Source organism: Takifugu rubripes, chromosome 17 (genome assembly GCF_901000725.2).
Source record: "Takifugu rubripes chromosome 17, fTakRub1.2, whole genome shotgun sequence".
NCBI classification, from domain to species: domain Eukaryota; kingdom Metazoa; phylum Chordata; class Actinopteri; order Tetraodontiformes; family Tetraodontidae; genus Takifugu; species Takifugu rubripes.
Genome location: NC_042301.1, coordinates 1370020 through 1394412, shown reverse-complemented (window position 1 = coordinate 1394412; position 24393 = coordinate 1370020). Strand labels below are relative to the sequence as shown.

General features: G+C 51.5%; 4 protein-coding genes and 1 long non-coding RNA gene across 16 annotated transcripts in view; 2 read left to right on the top strand and 3 right to left on the bottom strand.

Moving 5' to 3' along the window:
• The window catches only part of LOC101067716 (nocturnin-like), a 6227-nt gene extending 4208 nt beyond the window's left edge, over positions 1-2019 (top strand). Inside the window, exons 4-6 of the mRNA XM_029851146.1 lie at positions 142-369; positions 690-1021; positions 1098-2019. Coding sequence (XP_029707006.1) covers positions 150-369; positions 690-1021; positions 1098-1613 — 1068 coding nt within the window. The 5' untranslated portion in view covers positions 142-149 and the 3' untranslated portion in view covers positions 1614-2019. The remainder of the gene's footprint in view (positions 1-141; positions 370-689; positions 1022-1097) is intronic.
• On the bottom strand, positions 2016-9738 carry LOC101067949 (ETS-related transcription factor Elf-2). Of its 4 annotated transcripts, none has more exons than XM_029851132.1 (10): positions 9552-9738; positions 8236-8451; positions 7543-7771; positions 5422-5535; positions 5133-5321; positions 4880-4966; positions 4573-4768; positions 4099-4485; positions 3864-4011; positions 2016-3690 (listed from the first exon to the last, which is right to left on the bottom strand). In XM_029851132.1, exons 3-10 carry the CDS (start codon positions 7598-7600, stop codon positions 3103-3105), a joined length of 1767 nt encoding a protein of 588 aa, XP_029706992.1. In that variant the 5' UTR covers positions 7601-7771; positions 8236-8451; positions 9552-9738; the 3' UTR covers positions 2016-3102. The 4 variants fall into 4 exon arrangements, with proteins under 4 accessions (XP_029706992.1, XP_029706991.1, XP_029706994.1 ...); XM_029851131.1 differs by having other exon boundaries at positions 9556-9738; XM_029851134.1 differs by having other exon boundaries at positions 4573-4765; positions 9556-9738.
• Positions 9739-10496: 758 nt separating this feature from the next.
• Positions 10497-18894, bottom strand: LOC101068179 (A-kinase anchor protein 5-like). 7 transcript variants are annotated; one of them, XM_029851142.1, is made up of 8 exons: positions 18761-18894; positions 17359-17459; positions 16049-16121; positions 15111-15130; positions 14865-15068; positions 11718-12498; positions 11503-11566; positions 10497-11326 (listed from the first exon to the last, which is right to left on the bottom strand). In XM_029851142.1, exons 1-7 carry the CDS (start codon positions 18831-18833, stop codon positions 11520-11522), a joined length of 1299 nt encoding a protein of 432 aa, XP_029707002.1. In that variant the 5' UTR covers positions 18834-18894; the 3' UTR covers positions 10497-11326; positions 11503-11519. The 7 variants fall into 7 exon arrangements, with proteins under 7 accessions (XP_029707002.1, XP_029707003.1, XP_029706997.1 ...); XM_029851143.1 differs by having other exon boundaries at positions 15111-15127; positions 18761-18881; XM_029851137.1 differs by having other exon boundaries at positions 14865-15130.
• Positions 18895-18929: 35 nt separating this feature from the next.
• Positions 18930-21686, top strand: LOC105417624 (uncharacterized). Its single transcript, XR_003891652.1, has 3 exons — positions 18930-19259; positions 19552-19643; positions 21555-21686. It is a non-coding gene; the product is annotated as an uncharacterized lncRNA (long non-coding RNA).
• Positions 20323-24292, bottom strand: LOC101063984 (ras-related protein Rab-33B-like). 3 transcript variants are annotated; one of them, XM_029851144.1, is made up of 4 exons: positions 23300-24292; positions 22619-22814; positions 21564-21742; positions 20323-21162 (listed from the first exon to the last, which is right to left on the bottom strand). In XM_029851144.1, the coding sequence occupies exons 1-4, from the start codon at positions 23362-23364 to the stop codon at positions 20832-20834; spliced, it is 771 nt and encodes a 256-aa protein (XP_029707004.1). In that variant the 5' UTR covers positions 23365-24292; the 3' UTR covers positions 20323-20831. The 3 variants fall into 3 exon arrangements, with proteins under 3 accessions (XP_029707004.1, XP_029707005.1, XP_011616106.2); XM_029851145.1 differs by having other exon boundaries at positions 21564-21736; XM_011617804.2 differs by lacking the exon at positions 23300-24292 and adding an exon at positions 23151-23246 and having other exon boundaries at positions 22619-22993.
• Between the last annotated feature and the right edge of the window lie 101 nt (positions 24293-24393).

Genomic DNA, 24393 nt, shown 5'->3' with positions numbered 1-24393 from the left:
AGGACTTTTAGAAATGTCAGCGTTTCAGATTTTACCCCAAAGCTTGTTCCTTCCTGATCGACTCGTCAGATGAAGCTATATCGCGTCTGCCGTTAGAGCTGGATGATGGTCAGCTCACCTTCATCTTTGTCCCCACATCAGTGCGTCCGATGGGCGGAGGAGCCACCAGACTGTTCGGCTCCGTGACCCTCAGCAGCGGATCTCCCCTCCCTCCAGGCCTGGATCTGGATTTGGAGCTGCTACGACAGTGTGAAGAGGCCCTTGGAGACGGACCTCCTCGCTTCCACAGGACCTTCACGTCCCTCAGTGATGGAGAAAACACCCCTGGCCCCCCCATTAGGGTGATGCAGTGGAACATCCTGGCCCAAGGTATAAACTCAGGAAGATCTCAGCCGAACTGAACCTTGTCTGGTTTCTGGTCGCTTGTGTACCAACCAATCAGACGGGCTACTGCTCGCTAAGGGCGTAAAATTCGACTGCCTGTTTAAGACTCGACCTCAAGGTCACATCCTCCGGGCGGCGGCTCACAGGACCCGGGACACCAGCGTGTCTGAGGCCTCTGAGGTTTCTGGCGTGTTTATGTCCAAACCTGGGCTCCGTGGACACGAGCAGCTTCTAGTTAAAATGATCACGACATGTTTAGCGACTGTACTGATGAAGCTCTCTCTCCCTCTCTCTCTCTATTGAAGCTTTGGGCGAGGGGCTGGACAGCTTCGTCCAGTGTCCTCCGGAGGCCCTGAGCTGGTCCCGCAGGAAGTACCTCATCTTAGAGGAGATCCTCAGCCACCGACCTCATATCCTGTGTTTGCAGGAAGTTGACCACTACTACGACACTCTCCAGCCGGTTCTGGCCAGTCTGGGCTACAGCAGCAACTTCTGCCCCAAACCGTGGTCGCCCTGTCTGGGTGTTGAGGGCAACAACGGCCCTGATGGGTGCGCGCTCTTCTTTGACCACATGCGGTATGACTTCCTGGACAGCGTCAACATACGACTCTCTGCCATGAAGATTCCGACCAATCAGGTGGGTGGAACACGAAGCGGGCCGTTTGTAGACAGCTGCGCCCGAGCATCCGTAACGGGCGGCCTTCTCACTGCAGGTTGCCGTGGCGACGATGCTGCGGTGCAAGAGCACGGGGAGGTGCCTCTGCGTGGCCGCGACGCATCTGAAGGCCCGGTCCGGCTGGGAGTGGCTCCGCAGCGCACAGGGTGCCGACCTCCTGCGTCACGTCCACAGTCTGATCCAGAAGCACGCTGGCGGCCACGCAGGCGCCCCCTCGCCCAACGTCCCCCTGCTCGTCTGCGGCGACTTCAACGCCGTCCCCACCGAGGACGTTTACCGCCATTTCTCGGCATCCCCTCTCGGCCTGGAGTCCGCTTACAAAAAACTGAGTCAGGACGGCCTGTCGGAGCCGGAGTACACCACCTGGAAGATCCGGCCCACCGGGGAGTGCCGCTCCACCCTGGATTACATCTGGTACAGTCAGAACACGCTCAGGGTGGACGCCCTTTTGGACCTTCCCACCGAGGAGCAGATCGGTCCCAACAGGCTTCCGTCCTTCAGCTATCCATCCGACCATCTCTCCTTAGTTTGTGACCTAAGTTTTAAGGAATGAAAACTGCGTCACAATCGTAACGACGGCGTGGACGCCGAGCACGAACTTACCAACGGTGAAGAGTTCTCCAGGTCAAGCACATCGTGGCGGCTCAACCACTCGACTTGTTGAGGGAGGGCGGGAGGTGAAAGTGCACTTACCAGCACATCTATTAACCACCCTGCACCTTCTCTCGTTTATGGTCGTTTAAATCTGTTCTACGTACCTCAGACCTGCCAAAGCTGCTGCAGTTGTTGGAGACACGAGGAGACAGATGCATTTCAGTTATATTTAAGGGTTTTTTTGTTGTCTAGCTAATAATCAAGACATCACAGAAGAGTCAACACTTGAGTTAAATAGTCTTTATGCTGGTTAAGATATTTTTTTTTTGTAAACTGGGTGAAATAAAAGCACCAAAAAACCTTCAGTTTTGAAATGTCTTTGTATTTCAGTAAAATCTAAATACACTTTGAAACAAGAGTACAGCAAAATAGAATATACTTCAAATGTTGAACATACAAACAGTTCAGTCTGAACAAAAATGTCGTCTCCATCTTCCCTCTTTAGAAACAAAAGTACAGGGTTAAGAATGTTAGCTGGCCCAGTCGGCCCAGAGCCGGCCGGGATCCAGTGGTTTCACAGCCATTCGGCCTTAGTCTGATTTTATGTGATTTTTACCCATTAATTATTTGAAATCCATGAAATCCATTTGGATTCCTTTCTCCACACTTGGCTAACGGCTGTGGCCTCGCTCCGTTTAACAGCCCGATAGAGAAACTCGTGCGTATTAGTTCAGTAACACTGTGCTTGGTAAAAGGTATCAAAACATGAGAACAAACTTTCTTACTGTTCAGACGATACATAAAGAAGTTAACATAACAGCCGTAGATTTTAGTTTAACCCCGTAAACGGTGGAGCAGGTGGTATTTATATATGTACATAGGCGACGACACTCTGTCTGATATTGGTTTTTAGAGCTTCTTGCAGATACACTTTGTCTCTGAGGACTCGTAGCACCGCTCACTCGGTCGGCACAGTGCTAAAATTAGGAAAAGAAACTTTGCTGGCTTCTGTTGAGGCAAATGTCATAAAAAGTCACGACACACATTGAGTCTACGTACAAGCAACCGTTGATTTTCTCGTTATTGCGGCGTTTCGCCCCCATCGGTAGTGTTTGTTTTGAAGTCTCCCAAACTGCGCGAGTGACGGCAGGACGTTAAAAACTGTAGTGATCGAGCTTGGTCCCTTTGAGTTCCTAACGGTGGGTGAAAAAGCCGTCGTGGCGTAAAGTTCCAGAGGTTTTGTTGCGGTTCTGAGCGGCTGGTTTAGTTCAATGAAGTCCGAGGCAGCAACACGGGTGACGTCAGGACAGGTTCTGAGCTTAAAAAAAGAAAAAGAAATGCCCTTAAGGGGTCATCAAAGTCTTACAGGCTACTGCTGGTTCTGACAAACATGTACACGCTGATCCTTGAGGCAGCCTTGAGGATGGATGCTGGCTGAAGGGAGGGTCTCAATACTCCGGCTCCTCCGTCTTCATGGTGTCGGGGGCTTCTACTTTGATAACCACCTCAGCATCTATGGGCTCCGTCTGAATGTTCTGGAGCGTTTTGGAGCCGATCTGTTGGACTGGCACTTGCACGGCGTGGACGTGAACTCCCGACGCCTTCAGTTTGTCGGCCGCCGCTCCTCCGATGACCAGCTCGGAGCCATTAATGACGCCGCTTATAACCCAAGGCTGGGCCACCACGGCCTGGCTGGCCGCGGACGCCGGCAGCCCCCCTGGAGCGCTGGAGGGCTGCGACGCCACTACAGTCTGCTGTTGGCTCTGGTTGGGTACGCTCAGCCTCATCACCTGTGTCCCAGGAGACACGTTGACGGGCGTGAGAGCGCGGACGGTCACGGGGCTACCGAGGACGCCGATGCCAGCTGGGGAGGCCCTGATGTTAGATTTACTGGTACCCGTGGAGGTCTGCAGCTGACACTGGGCCAGCTGGTGGGCTGGGATCGTGATGATCTTGGCCAGCTGCACGGTGATCTTGTCTCCGTTCTCTGCTGTGGCCGGGACCATGGTGGGTATGGTCTGGATCACGACCTGCCCCTAACCAAAAACAACAAAGGTCGCTTTTAATAAATAAAAAAAACACCACAATGCAATAAAAGAAGACCTCAAAATAACCGCAGTCACCTCCATAATTATACTTTTGCTCACAAAGCCGCTACCATAATTAAGTTCAATATTTTAGGTTATGTTCAGAGCAACAGTTCAAACACCTTCTGCTGAGCGTTGGCGTTGCCAGTGGCGGCGTTGATGGCCGAGGCGTTGCTGAGCAGAGCGGCGTGGCCAGAGGCCCCCGTCGTTGGGATCTGACCGAGAGATGTGCTCATGACGACAGGCACCTGCATGGCCACCCGCACGGTCCTACAGTCGAGGGGTCAGACGGAACAAGGCGGCAGTGAGACAAGCGTTCCGGGCAAAGCGAGCGGCGCCGCTCGGCTGGACTCTAACCTGGGGGCTGAGGTGTTGGAGATGACCGCCGCCTGAGACTGCGGGCTCCGACTCCCGTCTGGCGAGGCCGTCACGGTCACTATCCTCGGAACGCCGACCGTCACCGCTGAACTGACGCCAGGAGCGTGAACCATGTTGGCCCTGCTCCCGCCCCGCAGGATATTGGGCCTCTTGGCAGCAGGCCGCTCTGTGGTCTGCAGCAGCATGTCCGGGGAGGGCGGCACGCGCTCGTACGACGCCGCCGTCTGAGAGGACCTCAGGTCGTCCGAGGCCGGCAGCTCGGCCTTTTCTTCGTCAATGATCACGATGTTCTTGGGCATCTCTTTGAACTGGTAGACCAGCCGCTGGCCTTCCACCTTGGCGAGGATTCCGCGCTGGTAATAATACCTGAAAGGGAAGGATCGTCGGCGTTGGAGGATGCGCTGCAACACGAACCCCAAGGAAAAGAAAAGGACGCGCGTTTGGGCGCCTCACCTGAGGGCTCGTCCCATCGTTTCGTAGTTCATATCGGGCTTGTTTTTGTGTTTCCCCCACAGCTTGGAAACAGCCTTGGAATCCACTAGTTTGAAGATGCCCTTCTCCCTCTGGGTCCACTTGATGTACCGGGGGCACGTGTTCTTGTCCTGAAGGAGGTCTAACAGGAACTCCCACAGGTAGGTGGTGCTCCCTGCTGAATAGCAAGCAAACGTGACGCTAAATGTACGTCTTTTACCGACAGTGCACTCGTTCAAACAACTCTATATCCAAATATATTTGGAAGGCAACTTTATCATGGGACTACCTTTGCCTTCTCTCTGTTTCTTCTTGATGCCGAGGTCGACTGAGCCATTAGAAAGCGATGACTGGTGACTCTTTGTCCTCCGCCCAGCTTAAGAAAAGAAGCAACTTTAGTCAGATCAGTCGCTTTAACGTTTCGGCTCTGCCACTGGGTGGCGCTAGTGGACAAACTGGAAAACTCTGCGTTGTGGATGATGACCTGAAGATGGACTCGATTAAATGTTTCAATTCTGAAGAATTTGCAAAAGCAGCTCTACCTTTCCTCTTCCTGATGTGTTCGTGGTCAGGTTCTGGTTCGGGCTCTTCGGAGGGGCTGACCATTTCCTCCTCTTCCTCCTCACAGCACTCCTCCGTTGATATCTCCACCTCCGTGTCCGTAATCATGTCAGGACGCAGGGCGGCATGAACAAAGTCTGGCGTCGTACCGTAAGGTGAAACAAGACCTTCTGGACGAGATCATTAAAGAAAAATGATTGATCATTTAAAGTAGGAAATTTACACTTGTTATTTAATGTGGTGAAAGTGGAAACATGCTTCTCCCTCTACCTGGACTGCGGTCTTCTCTGAGGCTAGAGGGCGAATCCATACGTAGTAGAGCCTCTGCGGCCTCAAAGGTCTTATCAGAGCGGTGGATACTGGCGCCATGGACAGAAGCCTCCACTGAAACAAAAGCAATGAACATCAAGTTTAGGATAATCAGAACATAACCAACAAAAAGAAAATGTGTACGCACGCACACCAGGGACAGTGCATTTTATATTCTATACTCATGCCTGCACTTTATTCACATGCAACACACCTTTTATCTGAATGCTATCAGCCTAGTGTTAGATGAGGACCCAACGTGCGCTCCTGAGAGGGAGCCCACAACACCTGTTACTGGTGTCAATCAATGGTGGGAAACGGGAGATGTTGTTACAAAATGGCCTGACCATGTTTGGCTATCGCGCTGAGGCAACAGGCCCAGCGTCGGCCAGAGAAACTATCTTTAGGCCGTCGACTCAATCAGTCCGTTTCATGTATTGACGGGACGCAGACGAACTGCGGAGCCCCTGCAGATCACAGAGCTGGAATGTGACCCCAACGAGGTGTGAGGTCATAAAGATGTGCTCTGAGTCTTTCTGTATAACTATATGAAAACTTTGGCATTCTGTAAATGTGCAAAAAAATATATCCAACGCTTTTTTTTTAAGTAACAAAATTTGTGTTTTTCGAAGTTTGCATTCGAAAAAAAAAACCTTTTCAATGAATCTGCATTTCAATATAACGGCGCCAAGAGGAGAATCGAGTCCGACAGAAAGTAGTGCGGCCTCTGGTAACTTCCGTGTTTACAGTCGTTGTCCTTTCCCTCCAGTTCTCTTCGAGGAAGCTCACAAATCCTCTTGTCACTCAAAAGCCGCCACGCTTCCTATTGGCTGGACGGTCACGTAGCGACCCGCCCACTTAACCCTGATTGGACGCCGGGTGACGTCAGAGCCGCCCGGACACGATTGGACAAATGATCGAGTCGATCAACACCAGACTCCGCCCCCTCACATACACAATGCTTCCGCCATCGATAATGGGCAAAAATACAAATAACTTGTCCAGCGCCTTAAAAAAAGTATACAAATGATCGCTGTTTAAACGTTAACAAGTAACGGAATCGCTCAAAACTTAGTTTCACCGGTCAATGCAGCGCAAAGCTTTGGACGCTATTAAACTAGTACTCGAAAAAGAGTGCGGCGATAAATGAAATCACGGTAGAAACGTCGAGGTTTGCCATATACAAGAGGCTCACGCCTTCACAGCCATACATTAATGCAACTGCTCGGCGTTGCCTTGAATACAAACCACGTGGGCAACGAGCAAATTCGGTGCTTATCTAAGTAAACAGGAAGACTTGGTTGGAACACGCTCACAAAGGACACATGCACAAGCAAAGGGACCTCAATGGGAGGTGTCACAGCCCCCCCTCCTCCGCAACCAAAACCGCTATTAACATTTCGGGGTTCGGTGCCTTGCTCAAGGGCAGCCCGGCAGTACCGCGGGAACCTCCCGGAACCACTCCTGCTACCCCCCAGCTCCCAGGCCAGCCCCCCTAAAGGCGACCGCGGTTCCCGACTACCAGAAATCACGCTGTCGAGATTCCCACATTTGGGGAATCCGCAGAGGTCAGCACGACCGGACAGCAATAAAAGTGTCCCGGGACTCCCGCGGCGGGATTAAACTGCCATCGGTGAGCTGCTGCCCGGCGCGTGGGCCAGATTTATGCTAGTAAAAATAAACCCACATGTCCTTCCTACTCAGACAGCGTGGCAAAGACGTAGGAAAGACAACATCTTTACACTTCCTGGTTGTGCAGAGCCGAGCTCCATACCGTTATTCCAGCCCACAGATTGGAAGGGAAATTTGACACGAACATGCAAAGGACACTTCGTGCACACAGCAAACCACCTGCAGCGATTAGAAAGCCATGCTAAACGTAATCACCTCTTAAACCGGGCATAATAAACCGTGTAGCAACGCCATGCAGCCTGCTACCAAGGTGATCACTTCCTGATTGCCCTCCATTGCTCCACAGCGCTACTAAGCGGATCCAAGCACAGCGGTGGAGGTTAAAAACCTGCCTCACTTGCTGCCCGCGCGTCCCACATCAATACTACAAACACAGATAAGATACGTTACCGGCTCTAATGAGTAGATCGAGCTGGTTAGCGTGCCCCTCATGTTGTGAAGTCGCCATGTTTTACTCTGACTGCAGCTTCACATTGACTTCTACTGAATTGTATAGGAAGCTGTAAGCACGTATCACTCCGCCACCACGGCCGCTGCTAGGAAACTTCGACGCGGTCGGTATCCCTCCGCCGCCGACACAGGAAATCCTTTTTTTGGCCCGCCCACTCTGACGTGGTGTCTGCGCACAACAAAGCGCCGCTGATATAACGCGCGCTGCACGTTTAAACTTGTAACTACCAACAGTGGAGAATTATTTACCTTACATGCTTTACAGGGACTAACATTTAAACAGTTTTAAAAAAAACTGGTGTATATAGTGCAACCGTCTTTTAATCCTCATATTCTCAGAAGCAAACAGCATAATAAATGACAAAATAAATGTACAAATCCTGGTATACACACTATAGGCTGTAGTAAAACAAGATTTAATAACAAGAATCCATTCACAGCTTTGAGTTATTTTGCTGTCACGTAACCTCCCCCGCTCCTCGTGATAGATCTTAGACTTAAAACGGGATTCGTGCACGTCTCGCGCCCAGAATCCCCGTCCGAGAGAGGCCCAAACACGCGAAGCTGATCGACAATAAACGAGTCACCAAATGCAGAGATAAACATTGGATAAATGTAGAAATGCCTCCGTACCTGCACCTACACATGCTCCCTCAGGCTGGCCTCATCCTCCTGCTCTTCAGCCTCACACACGGCCTCCACCTCCCCAAGCTCCAGGTCCAGCTCCCGGGCCCCCATCTGGAGGGGGCAGCGGGGGCCCTCTTCAGTTGCCGCGCCTCCATCGCAGGTGGCGCTGTAGTCTGGTGACCTCCCTGTGGCGGCCTCCTCTGGTGAGGAGCAGAAAGAGCCCTGTCCGGAGACAACAGAGATAAACGTCCTTTTACAAAACACAGAAGGACCATCGGAGCAGTCAAGAAGCCGCTGTGGGCGTGCACGAGACCAGCACGCCTCGGCGACGCTCTCCAGCAGGTTCCGCTGGCAAGTATTACAGGAACTGCTGGATGCCTGCATATGTGCGCCTTCAACAAGAAGAAAGAGTGTTTCTGACCAGCAAAAACCCCTCATACCTGACTGCAGGAGCCTATTTTACCCTGAGAGGAAAACGTCTAAACTGGGGGGAAAAAAAAGGGAGGTCCAAACTTGCCTCGGTGTCCAAAAGTTGATCCACTTCAACTGCTGCATTTCTGTTCATCCACCCAAAAAGATCAGGCGGATGCCAGAGCGAGGCTGGTTCTTTTTTTTTTTTGTTACAATTATCAAGAATAAAAACGTTAATAATCGCAAAGTCCTCTTCCCTTTCCACCCTTCTGTCCCACATCCATCCATCCCCTGCTCCGTCTGCCTGGTCGGAACCTCGCAGAACGACTCAGCACTTCCAGGACTCTGCCCTGAACTCTGGTCACATGACAAGGGTGGAAACACGCAGTCACATGATCCTCCCACAACACGGCTTTTGTTCCCAGTGAGGGGAGCCACTGGTGAGGGTACAACTCCCAGCTTTGTGCCAGTTCAACCAGCACAAATACTCACACATGACATGCTGAGCAAATGTATGCCCAACACACGCACACACACACACGCACACACACACACACACACAATAAATCAACAGACCACGAATAAGCCTCCTGTCAGTTTCCTTTCTTGACACAGTTCACTCCAGGTTGGTAATACCAGTTCTCCCAGTCTTAAAGGTGGACATAATATACCGATGAAACATACAAAATATATAGCCGAGCAGCTTAAAATCATAACTTATCGGTACATTCTTGTAATAGGTGCCTTCTGTTATCAATGAAAATTCCCGACGGCTGGTCACGTGACACCTTGCCCCAAAACTTTAACGCTTAAATGACGCTGCGAATTTTCACCAACTGTACATTTAAGGTGTTTATCCAAGGTTTAATTAGCTCTAAAATCCGGGATTCATTAGTATGATAAAGGCTCACCTACCCGGCCTGGCTGGTCGCTTGTTGCGGAGTTTAAAACTCCGACTACAGCGCAGTTGGACCTTTGCTCAGGGGCATTAATCAGGAGCGGGTTGGAGCACCGTGAGACGTGCGTCGGCTCCTCCGGGAGACACCAACCGTCCGGGGGAGACGCGACCGTCCGGGGGAGACGCGACCGTCCGGGGGAGACGCGACCGTCCGGGGGAGACGCGACCGTCCGGGGGAGACGCGACCGTCCGGGGGAGACGCGACCGTCCGGGGGAGACGCGACCGTCCGGGGGAAACAGCGCAAACCGCCGTCCAGGAGCCCGCAACGCGAGCGGATGAATGGGGGACGGCGGCGGCTAACGTCGGCTACCGTTAGCTTAGCGCCGCGGCTGGACAAGCGGCGGTTCTGCTCCGCTCACTCGCCGTGTGGGGCGGGACCCCGACCGGGTCCAGGGTTCGGCGCTCACCGACCGCGGCCAACTGTTGGCCGGGCAGAACTTTCGGGCTGTTTGCCGAGTGACTGACAGGTCGGCGCGGGGGCGCGCGCTGGGCGGGGGCGCGCGCGGCTCCACTCGCTAACGGCTATCTGAAACTGTTAGCTGCGCTAGGCTAACGTGAGATAACAGTCGAATTTGTTCGTAATCGAATTTATTTTCCTGTGTCTGTTTTCTTTCTCGGCTTGATCTAGCTTTCGCAGGGGGAAAGGTGCATTTACCCGGGATTAATTAATCGAAGATGATTAAAAAATCTTAAAGGACTTTGATTCGCCTCAAAGATCAAAGGTTTCCCTTTGATTTCATCCATGCGCGTTCGTGAACGAGGACTTCGGCTGATCGTGGATCAGATCGTGGCTTCTGTCTCCACCAAGTGGCTGAAATTGGTTCAGCATATTATTAATGTGCGCTTTTTAATACTGTACATATATTCTCATTATTATACGCTGTGACATCTGGATTTAAAATGTGAGCAAACTTTATTGACTAGAAACCAAAGATTTACAATCTAATCAAGATCACTCAAACCGGTATCCAGTGGTTTTTCTATAGATATACATGTTTTCCACATATAACAGCAGGAATCCCACATAAAGATTCAAATGTTTCTGAAAGGCACAAAAAGGCTCAGAAAAGACAACAAAATGTTGACATTAACACGACTTTACCTTGATTTTACCCCCAATCTTGAGGATTCAAACTGTGACATGTGAAATAGGACCAGCCTTGAAAAACCAAGCTATTATAATTTAGCGTTACATTTACATTTTAGCATTTAACACACAGGACATCTGATAATTATACAATTCCATTAAAGAAGACGGCATAAATAACACAGTTGTTCAGAGTGAACAATGAAAACAGCAACAACAAATCACTGAACTAAAGTTCGAGGTTTGAAAGAGACAATTTAGACTGAAAAAATGAGGGAAAAGACTTGAATTATCTATATGTGTGTGCATCAAAAGTAATATGTTGAAATACTTCTAATTTATATTGATATAAAACTACTCCTCCTAAATTTGCAGTATCTTCTAAAATGAAAGTGTGAAAATAAAGTGTCTAGTAGTTCAAACTCAACTTAAAAGGATGAAATCACATCAAACCATTTGAATGTGTTCCGCCACACTATTAAAGGAATTTCTACCAGCTACAGACGCGACGGTTCTGACGGCGTTGAAGAAGAACCAACGTTAGCCGGTGAAAACTGCCTCCCGCTGACGTTCCCACTCCTCCCGGCTCGGGTGGCGGAGGAGCGAGGGTTGTGGGAGGTGCACATCCCTCACGATGCGGCTGAAACAGACACAGAAACGTTATTCTGGTCCATTGAACTGTTAATCAGGATTCTGTGGGAGCTGGAAGCAACACTGCCAAGCACCGCTGCTTTGGACATGTCTGTGCAGATGTTTGTCACTGGGGGAGTTTCATTCTATCAACTGCAGTTGTGTCTATAGCGGTGCTGCTTTTACCTTTTATAACTGTATTATTACATCAGTGAGCAGCTTTTAACAGTCCAGACAGACACATCTGGCTCTGTGGATACAGGCAAAACACATCTGGTCAGAGGATTCAGATCATTTCTGGAACGAGTCGTGTTTCCGGGGGTCTGCTCACTCCTCCGCACGTGTTTGACGACTTGACTTTGGTCGACTAGTCGTATATTATTTGGTGAGTGTGGCCTTACCGTGTGGCTCCTCTCTCTTGCTTCCATCAGCGTCTCCGCTGACGAGTGGCTCTCCTGGAGCAGCAGGTGGAGCCATTTCCTCAGCACGGTGGCAGAGAACCGTCTCAGCTCCTGATGTTCCTTCTGGATCCGCAGCTTCAGAGGATCCTGCTGAAGCTCCTGCTGCGTTCTCATCCACTGACCTCTGAGCAGCAGCGACTGTTGTCTCCTCAAACGACGTAGCCTCTTCATTCAGGATTGTCTCCTCAGCTGGTACAGCCTCCTCATTTAACAGGCTGTCCTCTTCCACTGTGGCCTCCTCAACCACTCTGGCCTCCTCAACCACTCTGGCCTCCTCAGTTAATGCAGCCTCCTCAGCCACTGTGACCTCCTCGGCCACTGTGGCCTCCTCAACCACTGTGGCCTCCTCAGTTAATGCAGCCTCCTCAGTCACTGTGACCTCCTCAGCCACTGTGGCCTCCTCAACCACTGTGGCCTCCTCAGTTAATGCAGCCTCCTCAGTCACTGTGGCCTCCTCAGCCACTGTGGCCTCCTCAGTCACTGTGGCCTCCTCAGCCACTGTGGCCTCCTCAGTCACTGTGGCCTCCTCAGTTAATGCAGCCTCCTCAGTCACTGTGGCCTCCTCAGCCACTGTGGCCTCCTCAGTCACTGTGGCCTCCTCAACCCCTGTGGCCTCCTCAGCCACTGTGGCCTCCTCAGCCACTGTGGCCTCCTCAGCCACTGTGGCCTCCTTAGTTAATGCAGCCTCCTCAACCCCTGTGGCCTCCTCAGCCTTTGTGACCTTCTCAACCCCTGTGGCCTCCTCAGCCACTGTGGCCTCCTCAGTTAATGCAGCCTCCTCAACCCCTGTAACCTCCTCAGTCCCTGTGGCCTCCTCAGTTAATGCAGCCTCCTCAGTCACTGTGGCCTCATCATTTGCCGTCACCTCCTCAGCGACAGCCTCTTCAACCTTTGTTACCTCCTCATTTACTGATGCAGCCTCCTGAGCGGTTGTTGCCTCCTCAGTAGGTGAGGGTTCCTCATCCTGTGTTGCCTCCTCAGCCACAACAGTCTCCAAATCTGTGGCAGGTTCTTCGTGTGACGTGGCCTCGTCTGCAGGACCAACCAGTGGAATATCTGAGGAGTCCATTTCTGAATCTGCTCCAGTCACCTGATCTTCAGCATCAGTACCTGCTTTTACTGTCTCTTCTGCAGGAGGTGGTGCCTCCTGCTCCTCTTCAGGCCTCAGCTCCTCCTCAGTCACTGCAGCTGCTTCTTTAACCTCTTCAAGTGCTTCCTGGACGTCCGTGCCCGTAACCTCCAGGAAAGCGTCAGAAGCTTTGGAGTCTTCCTCTATTCTCTGGACAGCCTTGACCAGGCCCCTGTCACCTACTGAAGCTGCTGCGATCTCAACTGTGGACCCTGCCAAGATCTTCACAGCAGCGAGCAAATCTGGTTTAGACTCTGAAATAAACAAGGAAAGGATCTGAACAAAAGCTGCTTTGACCCTTTTAGGAATATGATCCTTGTTCTATTCTACTGACGTCTGTCTTTGACAGTCAACCAACAATGAAAATTTCAGATCTTCTTAGCTCAGACGCGTCCAAATCCAGTCTTAATGGCCACATTCCTGCTGGGTATCGTGTCCTACCAGGTAGGACATGCTTTCTTTAAGGGAAGAGGGGCCCCAGGTAAAAGTGGTGGAAAACCCCGGCGGGATCGAGACCCTCGACGACTGGGTTTGGACAGCGTTTGGGTTTGGACAGCGTGGAGACATCTTCTGCACTTACCTCAAGTCGCTGTCTACTCAGGGAGGGTTAAAGGGCAGCGCTACAGGAGACCACCTGTCCAGCTCGTTCCCCTCAAAGAAAGAGTCAAACATGGCTGAAAAAGTTGGATTAAACCAGTGTTGGTTTCAAAAATACGTCTCATCTTTGATGGTCCCTCTGTCCCGAGTCTGATCATCTGTGTCCTGATCAAACTAAAAGCATCAGAAGTTGAAGTTGTCTGATGTTCGGGATACTGTTTGAACTACGATTCAACCGTCTGAAATCTTAGTTTTGAGGGCAAAAGAGCATGAACAAGGAGGAGGCAGTGAAACTAATTCATGGCTTCAACCAAAGCTCCAAAACAATCTCTATAAAGCAAATCAGCTTTTTTTTTTATTAGAACACTTGAGTGAATCAAGCAAAGTGACAAAAGGGAGTAAATTTTCTGCAGTGATCCCTGAAAATGACATAATTAAAGTACAGAGAGGAGAAACGACACCAAACAATAAAACAGGAGGTTTTGTGTCGGGACATTATAGTTTGTGTATTCAAAGGTTGTGTAAAAAAGGCACAGAAGGTGGAGCAACGACGACGAGTTGACTAAACGTGCACGACTCCCTCGATTGTGGCGGCTATGAGCTATTAGCCCCCTCTGCTAATGAGACATCAGAACAATTCCTACAGTCTGCACCACCCTTTAATCACTTACACCAACCCTCCGACCCTCAGAACTCAAAAACGACTCCTGCAGAAACTTCCTTTTCCCACCTGCATCTCCACACAGCAACACGCTGGCTCGGGTCTAACGGTCGGGGTGACGTCAGGGGAGAAAAGCGACTGGAAGCTTCTGAGAGGAACACAGCCAACGGGAGGAACACACAACTACCGACTCCAGAACACTGAACTATGGATGGAGGCGCCAGCTTTACGCCGCGGCCTCGGGAACAGCGACTCCCTCTACTGCTGCCGTACCAGCACGCTCCGCAGTCTGGGTCTCAGCCGGCGTCTCCATGGCGACGGCTTCACCAGGGACGGCGGTGGATTCAGGACCTGCTTCTGCAGCTACAGGTGGAGCCGGTTCCTCTGCAGCAGCAGCAGCAGCAGCAGCAGCAGCTTCCCCACAGGCCTCGTTGGCGGCTTCTTCAGACACGACCTCAACAGCCGCTTCAGGTTCAGCTCTCGTCTCCTCGGACTCCCCGATGACCTCTGTGACCTCTGCCTCTCCTGCAGGAGCAGAGACGGACTCCCCGATGACCTCTGTGACCTCTGCCTCTCCTGCAGGAGCAGAGACGGACTCCCCGATGACCTCTGTGACCTCTGCCTCTCCCGTAGGAGCAGAGACGGACTCCCCGATGACCTCTGCCTCTCCCATAGGAGCAGAGACGGACTCCCCGATGACCTCTGCCTCTCCTGCAGGAGCAGAGACGGACTCCCCGATGACCTTTGTGACCTCTGCCTCTCCTGCAGGAGCAGAGACGGACTCCCCGATGACCTTTGTGACCTCTGCCTCTCCTGCAGGAGCAGAGACGGACTCCCCGATGACCTTTGTGACCTCTGCCTCTCCTGCAGGAGCAGAGACGGACTCCCCGATGACCTTTGTGACCTCTGCCTCTCCTGCAGGAGCAGAGACGGACTCCCTGATGACCTCTGCCGCTGGAGCTGCTGCTGCAAACAAAGATTGGATGAATACGTTATTATTGATGGTAATTATAATTTTGTAGTAACGGAGGCAACAGTCAAGAAGTTCTTCACAGTCATTTTCAGAGCAGGAATATCAATCACAGGAACTTCATGACTGGCAACTTAACGAGAGTTAAGTCCATTAGCGCACGCTCATGCCATCTGGTATGTGAACTGAAAACTGGATGATTTTATTATAATTATTTAGTTTATTTCTTCATCTTTCATCTGTGGTGGTCAGTGATGACGTGTTCAGGCTGCTTTATGTTTAGATGTTTTAAGGACAGTCTGAACCCTGATTATGATCAATTATCACCGCGTTCATCAAGGTGTTTCTGCAAACATTTCCTGACCAGATTTCCTTGCTTATATCATACGGGCACTGGGCAGTTGAAAGTAAAGGCAGCACATTCGCGGCCCATTTGAGACCAAACCTAAACTTTGAGGCAGAATGTACCCTGACCCAGGAACAGCAGCCGATTCTGCCAATGACCGGCGAGCTGGTAGCCTGGGCTCAGAGCCACGGCGTCCCTGGGCCCAGCGCCACGGCGTCCTGGGCCCAGCGCCACGGCGTCCCTGGGTCCACACTGGCTGAACAGACTCATCATTTTCAGACAGATATCGAAACAGACAGGCAGGATGAAGCTATTGAGACTGGTCATCCCACCGTGGTTTCACCCTCAAAGGCTGCTGCCTTCATCGGAGCGTTCTGAAGGCCGACGCTCCGTCTCCGTGGTCACTCTTCTTCTAAACTTTTAACTTTGAGGGTTCCTGTGTTAGCCCCAACCCTTGAATGTAAGCGAGGCGCTCAAAATGAGCACACTAGGAAATGTGAAGCCATAGTTTATGCTCAGGGTGTGTGTGTGTGTGTGTGTGTGCGTGTGTGTGTGTGTTAGAACTGACCCTTAGCTGTGGAGCCCATACTGGCGAGTCTGTTCTCATAGCGTTCTGTATCACTGTTGATGGTCTTGTAGGCCTGAGGGAAAATAAGTCAAATACACATTTCAGCTACATTCCAGCACATATCAAAGATAAGGAGAAAAGTTAGCGTTACAAAAGGTTTCCCAACATTTTTATCTAGCGTGAAGCACCACAGTTGAGTCAACAGAGACACAGTGTCCAGACGAGAGTGAAGAAAGCACAAAGGTGACGTCTAGAAAACGGAACGACCGCTTTATTCCAACTAGAACTGGACTCTCAGTGTGCATGTGAACATTAGCTGGACATCAAAGTTTTAAAAGTGGCGCTAACCCACCCAGATAATGAGATTGAAAGTTAATCTAGTGCTCCAGTAGGACCGGAACTGGACGGGATGTTCTGCTCATTCGCTCCAGCTCTGCTCCAAATCCTGACGTGGAAGCTGAGCAGCGTGGAAAACTCAACAAGAGGAGTCAGCTGAACCTTCATGTCTGGACCCCCTTCGCACCCTCAGCAGATGAGAGGGTGTGAAGTGGGTCCAGAGATGAAGGTTCAACAAGAGGAGTCAGCTGAACCTTCATGTCTGGACCCCCTTCACACCCTCAGCAGATGGGAGGGTGTGAAGTGGGTCCAGAGATGAAGGTTCAACAAGAGGAGTCAGCTGAACCTTCATGTCTGGACCCCCTTCACACCCTCAGCAGATGGGAGGGTGTGAAGTGGGTCCAGAGATGAAGGTTCAACAAGAGGAGTCAGCTGAACCTTCATGTCTGGACCCCCTTCACACCCTCAGCAGACGGGAGGGTGTGAAGTGGGTCCAGAGATGAAGGTTCAACAAGAGGAGTCAGCTGAACCTTCATGTCTGGACCCCCTTCACACCCTCAGCAGATGGGAGGGTGTGAAGTGGGTCCAGAGATGAAGGTTCAACAAGAGGAGTCAGCTGAACCTTCATGTCTGGACCCCCTTCACACCCTCCCGTCTGCTGAGGTCCACGATGTCGTAGGTCAACTGGAAAATCCCCAACACAGCACGTCCTAACATCCCTAACGTCCAGCCATCCCAGTGGAGGTGACGTGACTCCAATAAACCAACGACGCTCCCGTGCACGTGGCCCCGGGATGAGGCCGATAGTCCAATTAAACAGCTTAAACTGTGCATGTAAATATACCGCGTGTGTGGGCCAGAGTTACGCAACAGCGGGCAGCATTTTCCCCACAAAGAGATACACAAGGTTGGTTTGACCGAGCAAAATAAAGTCGTGAACACACACACCCACACACACACACACAGATACTCACGTAGACGAGGGCAGCTGTGAGCCCCCCCCCACACAGGACAAAGTATGTGGTGTTGAAGGAGCCACCAGGAACCCCGAAAGACATTTTCCGCGCCCGAACTGCTGAGGACACAAGAGCACATCATTTCCAGACATTTGTGAGACGTTTCCAGCCTGTGTGACGAGGACAGAAGCGTCCCAGCGACCGCGGGCGCCACAAACACGAGCGTGTAACAACAGCGTCAACAAGCCTTCATCCCTTAATCCCGTTACAGGACACAGGCCGGATCATTGGGAATTCAACAGCAGCCAAACTAAACACCAAATTATCCCTCAAATTGAGTTCAGAGGCCCAAAACGCTGAGAATCGCGGCTCCATCCCCAGCGTGACCCAGAGGTCCCAGAGGTCCGTTTCTCTAGAGGAAGGCGACGTTTGGTCGTCAGGAGCATCTCCTCCAACTTGATTAACCAATGAGGGGAAACTAAACTTTTAGCATCTGCTTTAGCCTAAACTTTGTTTCCTAGAGACATTTTGACTCATAGTGAAACATCAGTGCTTTATTCACTATAAAGAGATAAACGGGAGTTTTGGTGGCCCAAATCCTCCAAATCAAGCGGCATTTTTCCCGTTGGGGGTGGTGTGACGCAGCGACGGTTCCTGCTGAACAAAGTTCCTCCCTTCTAATGCTCATGACACAGCAGCTTTACAGCGGCCCAAATCCAAGTGCAGGTAATCGGTTAATCCCCCAGGTGAGGTTAGAGCCTGTGAAAACAGACACACGTGTCGTCCAGCAGCAGCCCGGACGCCTCCTCCGGGCCCCCGACACATGGTTCGGGACTCTGGTTCCTGCTCTGTTTGATGAGGGAGATGATGCAGAGCCACCAGGACCAGCTGCTGCCCCCCTGTCACACATGTTCTCCATCATCTGGTCACAGCAGCACACCCGCAACATGCGTGACGAGCTGCCCCCAAACACAAGTAACCGAGCTGCAAACCCAGGTTCTTGTGTCGGAATCATCCCGGAAATGACGAGTCATGCGTTAATTTAGGTTTTAAATAAATAGAGTGGCATCTTTTCTGTTTTAAATCAGCGGCGCTAATAAAACAGTCTAATTTTACAGCAAATATCTATTAAAAAGGAAAAAATAAACAGGATCGGAACATTTGTCCGCCTTTGATGTGTTCAAGAACTGCGTGTTCCCAAATTAGGCCACGCCTCCTCGGAGATTTATTACTAAATTTAAGCAAATTTAAAAGATGGAAATTAACTTCAGCGATTATTTAACCGCCAAAGTCCATCAGAGAACAGCTCAAAACTTCGTCCGTGTTCGGACAGAGAAGAAGTTCTAGTTTTTATCCTGATGGCTGTAATTAACGTGAACTTGCGTCACCTGAAAAGCTGCTAATTAGCGACCGGACTGACCGTTTCTGGTTGCGGGTTCGAACGTCCTCCGCGTCAGGGGCGCGACCCTCTGCCATGCCCGTCTGCAGAACATGCTGTCCGGGGATCTGCGGCCGTGTTGGTCCGAGTGTGTGCAGCGGCTTCTGAGGGGGGTTCTGTAGCAGCGACGCTCCGCGAGTGCGCGAGTCCGCGAGCGCGCCCCCTGGCGGCGCGCACGCAGCGCGGCGGCGGCTTTACTTAGAGCCCCGGTTCGGCTGCGCAAGTTTTCGGATGTTGTAATCTGATGAAGTCCTGCAGGACGGGCACATGCGCGAGTGCGCGTGCGCGCAGGATCAGCCTTCTCTCACGCCTGCAGGTGGATTAGAGGCGGTGCACGGAAGAGGAGGCGCGCGGAAGAGGGGGCGCGCGGAAGGGCCGCAGCGTCCAAACAGCCCATAATTCCAGAGGAAGCAAAGAACCGCCTGATGGTTCCTGATGATGACGATCTGAAGAGACAGTCGACAGAATAGGAGGATCACGTGTGAGCTGACGTCACACACACTCTACACACACACGCACACGCACGAGTGCAGAGGTCATTTATCAGGAATCGGCACCAGAACCCGGTTTTCCCGACCCGGTTCAGGCCCAATTTGTCGTTTGTTTCCAGTTTCCAGAGTTTTACGCGCTGAGGATTAGTTTAGGAAGAATCCATTTTATCCATTTAATTTATTAAGGACTCAGTTTTTAATCTATACGTGTTTATAATGGTGTCACACAGACTTCCTCTGTTGGCTTTAATGTTGATTATTATGTTGATTTATGTTTATTAGCAGATTTAATTCCAAATCTGACGATGGTGGACAGCAGAATCCTTCTCCGGGTGATCCGAGGAGATCCACTGCTGCGTCTCCAAACCTTTCACGTGAGTGTGATGATCCAATTGATTTGTCGCCTTTAAAACGCTGGAATCCAACATAAAGTCTGTGACCTCTTGGGGGGAAATCCAGATGTTCCAGATGTTCAGAGTAGCTTCATCAGAACCACTGATCTTTTCTTTAATCTTCAGTTTTCCTCTGGTCACCAACAGCTGACATCCGCCTGTTGAATGTTGCGTCAGCGTGACACACACACATGCACACACACACACACACACACATGCACACACACACACACACACACACATGCACACACACACACACACACACACACACACACACACACACACACACACACACACATGCACACACACACACGCACACACACACACACACACGCCTCCACGGCCGCTGCATGTGATGGACGCTGAATCACCAGTTGGAAGCGCAGTGATGACATGTGACGCCTTCTTCAGCGGCCGTGCACGTCAGTTCATCAGTGAGACGAACTGACTCCGTGCGCTTCGGTTGCCGTGATCCTCGTGCACATCATGGCCAAAACGCTCTGAACACAGACTGGTCATGTTGACGTGACTAAACTCGTATTTAATGCTGGAACATCGATTTTGAGGCATAAATGTGGGAAAAGTAAAGAGGATTGAGGTGATTTCAGTGTTTTAGACGGATGAATCATTTTTAAAAATCATTCCTATGAAAAAAAAACCCTGAAATTAATGTAAAACTGTCCTCAAACCCTCAGCTGACATCAGCCGTTTGTGCATATTTATCTTTATTTATTTAGACTGTTCATATTTGCAGCGATTTACAGGTTTTCAGAGAGAACTTGAGAATATTCCCAACCACTAGAAACGTGCACGTGATGCGGCCCTGTCACCCTAAATCCAACCTACAGGGAGCACGTTAGCACATTTTGGCTGCAGCGTGTGAGCGGAGCTAAAACCAACATTAGCAGTTTGTTCCCACTGAGACCACACACCCTGAGGACCGGCGGGTCACTCCAGTCCGTTTGCATTCCTTTATTTTGCACCTAAACAATAAAATCCCAAATATACAAAACGCTTCCACGAAGGTCATCTTGCCTCGAGAGCGCGAGCCCGAGACGTTAGCGTGGAGATGAGAGCGATGGGGTTCCGACGGGAGACCCGGTCGACGTTTAAAAAGAGCCCTGATGTCCAGTCTTCATAGTTGGGGGGGGTCCAGAGCTCCCGGGGGCCTCAGCAGCACACGTACGGCTCTTTCTCAGGGATCCTCGTGCTGGTGACCTTGAAGGAGCCGCTGTACGCTGGGGGGTCGCCTGCCGAAGGACGCTTCTGCCTCTTAAGTCTGGCGCCCATAGAGGTGACGACGTCCTCCACCGAATCCTGCTGAAACGGCGCCGCCTCGCCACCTCGGCCGTCGCGCGACATTTTACTTGGGGGGCTCTTGGCGGACGTCTCAAAGAACATCATGTTGTGGGCTCTGGCGAAGCTCAGCGCTCGCTCCTGGTGCACCTGGCAGCCGAGGCTGAGGGCGGCTCGGAGGTCGCTCTTGTTCCCCACAAGGAACCTGAGAGGATACAGAAGCTCTTAATTGGGAATTAAAGGCTTTGTTGCATTGTGGTGCAGCTAATAAACTGAGCTCATCTTCTGGTATCAACCTCCAAATTCTGACCAAGAACCTAGAAATGTTTGGAAGGAACAAGTCTGGAGGCAACAATTAGTGTTGAAGTGTGAAGATTCAGATCGTTTAATCACTCATCTGAATCTTTAGTCCAAAGTTTGTGGGTGGGGGGGCAACAACAGCGCTGCAGATTCATGCTAGAAATGGAAGGAGTGGGATTTCTTTGGGGGGTTTTTGTGTTTGTGGTCCGAAAAAGTCCAAGAAAAGTGATGGTTGGATTTGGTTTTAACCCTGCTGGAGGTGACGGTGACACTAATGACACTGGTGTGTGTTCTTAGGGCAGGTACCTGGGCACCTCATGGCCGTGCACGTTCTGCCTGCACTCCTCCACCCAGGACGTCAGGCTGCTGAAGCTGGCCGGGCACGTCACGTCGTACACGAAGAGCACGGCGTGGACGTTGCGGTAGTAGTGCTGCACCATGGACTTCCTGAAGCGCTCCTGCCCTGCTGTGTCCCACAGCTGCAGCTGGTGATGGAGAGAAGAGGAAGGGGTGGAAGGGTGGAAGGGTGGGGGGCATCAGAGAGGAGGGGCGACATGGGGAAAGAGGAAACGGAGCCGTGAGGAGGCACGGACAGGAAGAGGAATGGTGTTGAAACACCTCTGAAGCTGGAGCCACACAGGCAACGACAGTGACTCATGTCAGAGAAGGAACCAAAAACATCCTGACCGCACTTTTCATGTGATGTTCGAGACTTAAATATAAATACAAATCACGCTTTTGACATCTAAAGTAACCGCCAGGCTATGACTGTTTATGCATCAAGGGAAATTCATTTTAAATATATATATTTCGTTTCGCGCCTGCTAACTGTCTTTTGTTCAGACTTGAGATTCTTTTTAGGGGAAAATGTGTGAGTGTTTGCAGCTAAAACGAGTCTGCATCACAAGCCCAGGTGACACTTCCTGACCGGCACAAACCAAACAATCACCGCGTTGAGACCCAAAAGACTGAAATCACCGCTGACACTTCCTGTCACGGCCGTTTCAAAACATTCAGCAACAGCAGCGATGTGGAAACGGCCTGTTTCTCTACAGCCCGGGTCGGACCTGCAGCCCGGGCCCGTCCTGCAGCCCGGGTCGGACCTGCAGCCCGGGCCGGACCTGCAGCCCGGGTCGGACCTGCAGCCCGCGGCTCCGAGCGTCAGTGAAAGCTGCCCAATCATCTGGATAACGCGTTTCACGTGCACGTTTGTTCAACAGCCGGTTTCCAAACGCCTGAAGACGAGCGCCGTGAAATCGCCACCACGCGTAAAAGTCAGCCGCACTTTTACGCACCATCGGCCGGTTCCGTTGCGCACGTTCGGTTCGTTTGACGCGACGCGAAAAACCCAAAAGAGTCACCTTGATTTTCTCTCCATCCACGTCCAACAGCCTCTCGCGGAAGTCCACGCCGATGGTGGCCTCCACCCTCGGTGGGAACTCTCCGGCGCACAGTCGGTGCGTGAGGCAGGTCTTCCCCACCCCGGAGTCTCCGATCACCACGACCTTGAAGGTCCGGTGGCGGCTCAGCAAAGAGGAGAAGCTGCTGCCCAAAGAGCTGGAAAACTCGAGAGAAGATTCCATTTAGAGGAAAGGAAGCTAGACGGGAATCTGCAATGCTGAAACCGCCTTCTTCGCCGCGCACGGGATGTGCACATGAATCCGACGCGTTCGGCGTTTAGAAGAAGTGGAGGAGCACCGCGTGCGTGGGCTGAGATTTGGCAGTGTGGTGATGATCTGAGGGTGGAGAGGCGAGTTCAGGGACAGCCTCCCTCCCCCCAGGATCATGAAAAACGGGGTTCGCTTTAAACACCGTGTTTTATTTATGTCACACAAGTATTTCAATCCGAGTTTGATGTTTCCGGAGCGCCACAAAGACGCCGCGAACTTTTACCTGCGCGTTTGCTGCCCCCTGCCGGCGGAGCTGCGGACAAACCGACGGGGAAAACGGAAGAAAACGGGTCGGAAGGAGTAAAAGGGGACACGGAGGAGTCACAGAGTAATGAGTCGGGCGGGGGGAAAGATTCAATCGTGAGAAAATACCTGGAAAAACCCAACTTTGAAAGGGCACCCTGGCTTGGAACCCACACACAGGTGTGTCCCATCATGATTAGAACACGGCGATGGGGGGGCAAAACGCACAGCTGCCACTTAAATCATGTCGTCATCATTGTCCATGGCTGACGTGTTCACGTTATAGAGGATGACGACACGGAATCACCTACATGTGGAATAAAGTGTTTTCCGGATGCCCCCATTATGATATAGAGGTGATCGCGTGCACCAGCCTGGTGGGAGATTAGATTTGGATCCAGGTGTGTTGATGTGAGAGCGAACGTTCACGATTCCCACCAGAATCAATCAGAACCAGAAATAGAAGCTGCAGAAGCCCGAAAGCCCTCAAACATCTGAAAACTGGGGAGAATTGTGTGTGGAGGGGCTGAAACGGGGGCGAGAAGAGTAGAACCGGGGCGCTAACTTACCTCAGAACGCACATTTTCGTCTTATTGTATAGAAGGTTAAGTTTTATTGTTTACCTGTAAATAAACCAGTCTTTTCCAGAGATAAATAAAAACAAGATTAGACATCAACATGTGAACATTTCTTTTATAAAAAAAAAAAAAAGAACTGAATGTTTAATGGGTGTGCTAATTATTATTATTCTTCTTCTTTCCACGCGTAGACGGACAGGAGGAACCTGGAAGATCCACCGGCAGAGATGCAGATGTGGCGCGCGCGCGCGCACGTTTGTGCACATGCAGAGAAGCAGCTTTAACAGCAACACGGACAGCAGAGGCTGCTTCCCCCGGTGGCGCCCGTTGTCATGGTATTGCTCTGGTCTATGTGATGGGGGGGGGGGCACCCTTTAATGTGTGCTACACAGGTGCTGTGACACGTACGACACATTCCCAGGTGAGGGGGACAGGTGAGGGGACAGGTGAGGGGGAGCGAATGAAGCCACAATTGAACTGTTCCTCCCTCGGGGGCCCCCGCAGACAGGCGGGACCTTCCTCCGGGGCCCCGCTGCGACGCCACCCGGGGACCTGGTGCGTCTTCCGGGGTCTTTAGATTCTGGCGCCACCCGAAGCGCCGAGTCCTTGGGTCGCGGCGCCGCCGCCGACGGAGGGATCGGCCGC